The 1,700-nt window shown below is 41.2% G+C and overlaps 1 protein-coding gene across 1 annotated transcript; it reads right to left on the reverse strand.

Annotated features, from left to right (window-relative positions):
* Positions 1 to 223: 223 nt before the first annotated feature.
* LOC110502158 (L-dopachrome tautomerase-like) lies at positions 224 to 1,171 on the reverse strand. The gene is made up of 2 exons (XM_090215079.1): positions 1,153 to 1,171; positions 224 to 531 (listed from the first exon to the last, which is right to left on the reverse strand). Exons 1-2 carry the CDS (start codon positions 1,169 to 1,171, stop codon positions 224 to 226), a joined length of 327 nt encoding a protein of 108 aa, XP_090071205.1.
* Between the last annotated feature and the right edge of the window lie 529 nt (positions 1,172 to 1,700).

The raw sequence follows: 1,700 nt of genomic DNA on the forward strand, positions 1-1,700 counted from the left end.
CCAGACTGAGTATGTGGTATCTGTGCCAAGTTATGAAGACAGGTCCTTTATGGGAGAATCAATGTGCTTGGATCTACATCCAGATAGACATCCAGATGGAACATTCTAGTCTTAGAAGTGCAATCATGTCCATAGAAGTTAAATTGTTCAACATTGTACACATGAAAATGATTATCATTATAATATATTGTTTGTGTTTGCTTGTTTATTTATGTGTGATGGATCACATTCCCCAAGGAGTGTCTCTGACAGAGTAGTAGTGCTGCCATGTAAAGAAGTCGTAGATGGAGATGTTGGCGAACTGGGGCTGGGTTCCATTAGGCCCCAACAGGGCCAGCCAGTGCTGTGTGGAAATGACATAGTCTGGGTGGGTGGTATTCTTGGCCAGGTCCAACACATCCAGGAACTCCTGGAGCTCAGCTGGAGTCAGAGAGTGGATGTTCTTCCTCACCACTGGGGATTTATGCACGTCACAGTTTGGTCCTGTCCAGCCAAACGTACACTGACCACAGTCGAAGCCACCAAAGTTACCTAGACACAGGGAGGGAATATAGAGCATAGTTTATAGCTATACTGCAAAACATACTAATACACTTTTTACATTGAATTTTAACTTGAAGTTAGAAATGTCATGCGTGTGTAAGAAATGTAATAAAATGCAGATATCTTAAAAGTGTACAGTTTAACATTTTCAACGTTATAATTTCATTAGTTACTGAAGCACCTGCAAGTTTGATTAAAACATGTAGTTGGCCACCTTTCACGGTCATCTCAGTTTCTCGTTGGAATTGGTCCACCCCAGGGTTTGGTGTCCTCATCCAGATAAAAGTCCACACACGTTAGCAGGATCAGACCCGAGGGCAGGGCAGCACTGCTTTGAGACGATCCCTTCTACCGTGCTACACACTCGAGGAAACTGAGCCTCTGTAGAACCAGGCCATGCCACAAAACAGACCAACCCTAGCACAAGAGCTCTCATTGTCTCTTTCACACTGCTGTAATCTTCTACTTTCACCCTAAAAAATGTATTTGTACACCAGTTCCCAGCAATGATGTGGTCAATAAGTTCCAATAAGACACAGAGATTAAACTAATTCGAGTTGATGGTGTTTGTCTTTCCCATTTTCCAGAAAATGAAACTTCAAGGTTCACTTTGGAATTTCCGATCCATTTCGTTTGATGACAGATAGCATTGACAGTGGGCTGTTGGCCTACAAGAAATTAAACCGCTCTTTCCCGGAATAATTATCCAACTAAGATTTCTAGGGACAAGTGATACAAATACCCACACAGTGTCTTTAAGAGCCCAGATCACAATGTTGTCAGTATGTTTGCACAATGCTCGCCCTCAAATAAAAATCACGTTGTAGCAGATGAGATGCACAGTAACAGAAAAATAAAAAAATATTGGCCCTCCATGACAATTTGTGATTTTTTTTCTCATATCATTAATCTGATATCCATTCCCACCCACAGAGATACCACAGTAGCGAGCTATTTTACACCATTCACACCACGCTCAACTCTACCACTGCTTTCTAAGACTGCCCTCTGGTAACAGGTATGAACTTCAACCTCAACTTTGGTGCCTTTACTGCAAAAATGCATAATTCAGTAGGAGTTTCATCATAAACAATTTGAACGTTTGAAAAAACTTTTATCATCTAGGTCTACCTTTCTCTGTTTACTGTTATCTGGTT

Source organism: Oncorhynchus mykiss, chromosome 22, assembly GCF_057628025.1.
Source record: "Oncorhynchus mykiss isolate SJ-2025 chromosome 22, ASM5762802v1, whole genome shotgun sequence".
Classification (NCBI taxonomy): domain Eukaryota; kingdom Metazoa; phylum Chordata; class Actinopteri; order Salmoniformes; family Salmonidae; genus Oncorhynchus; species Oncorhynchus mykiss.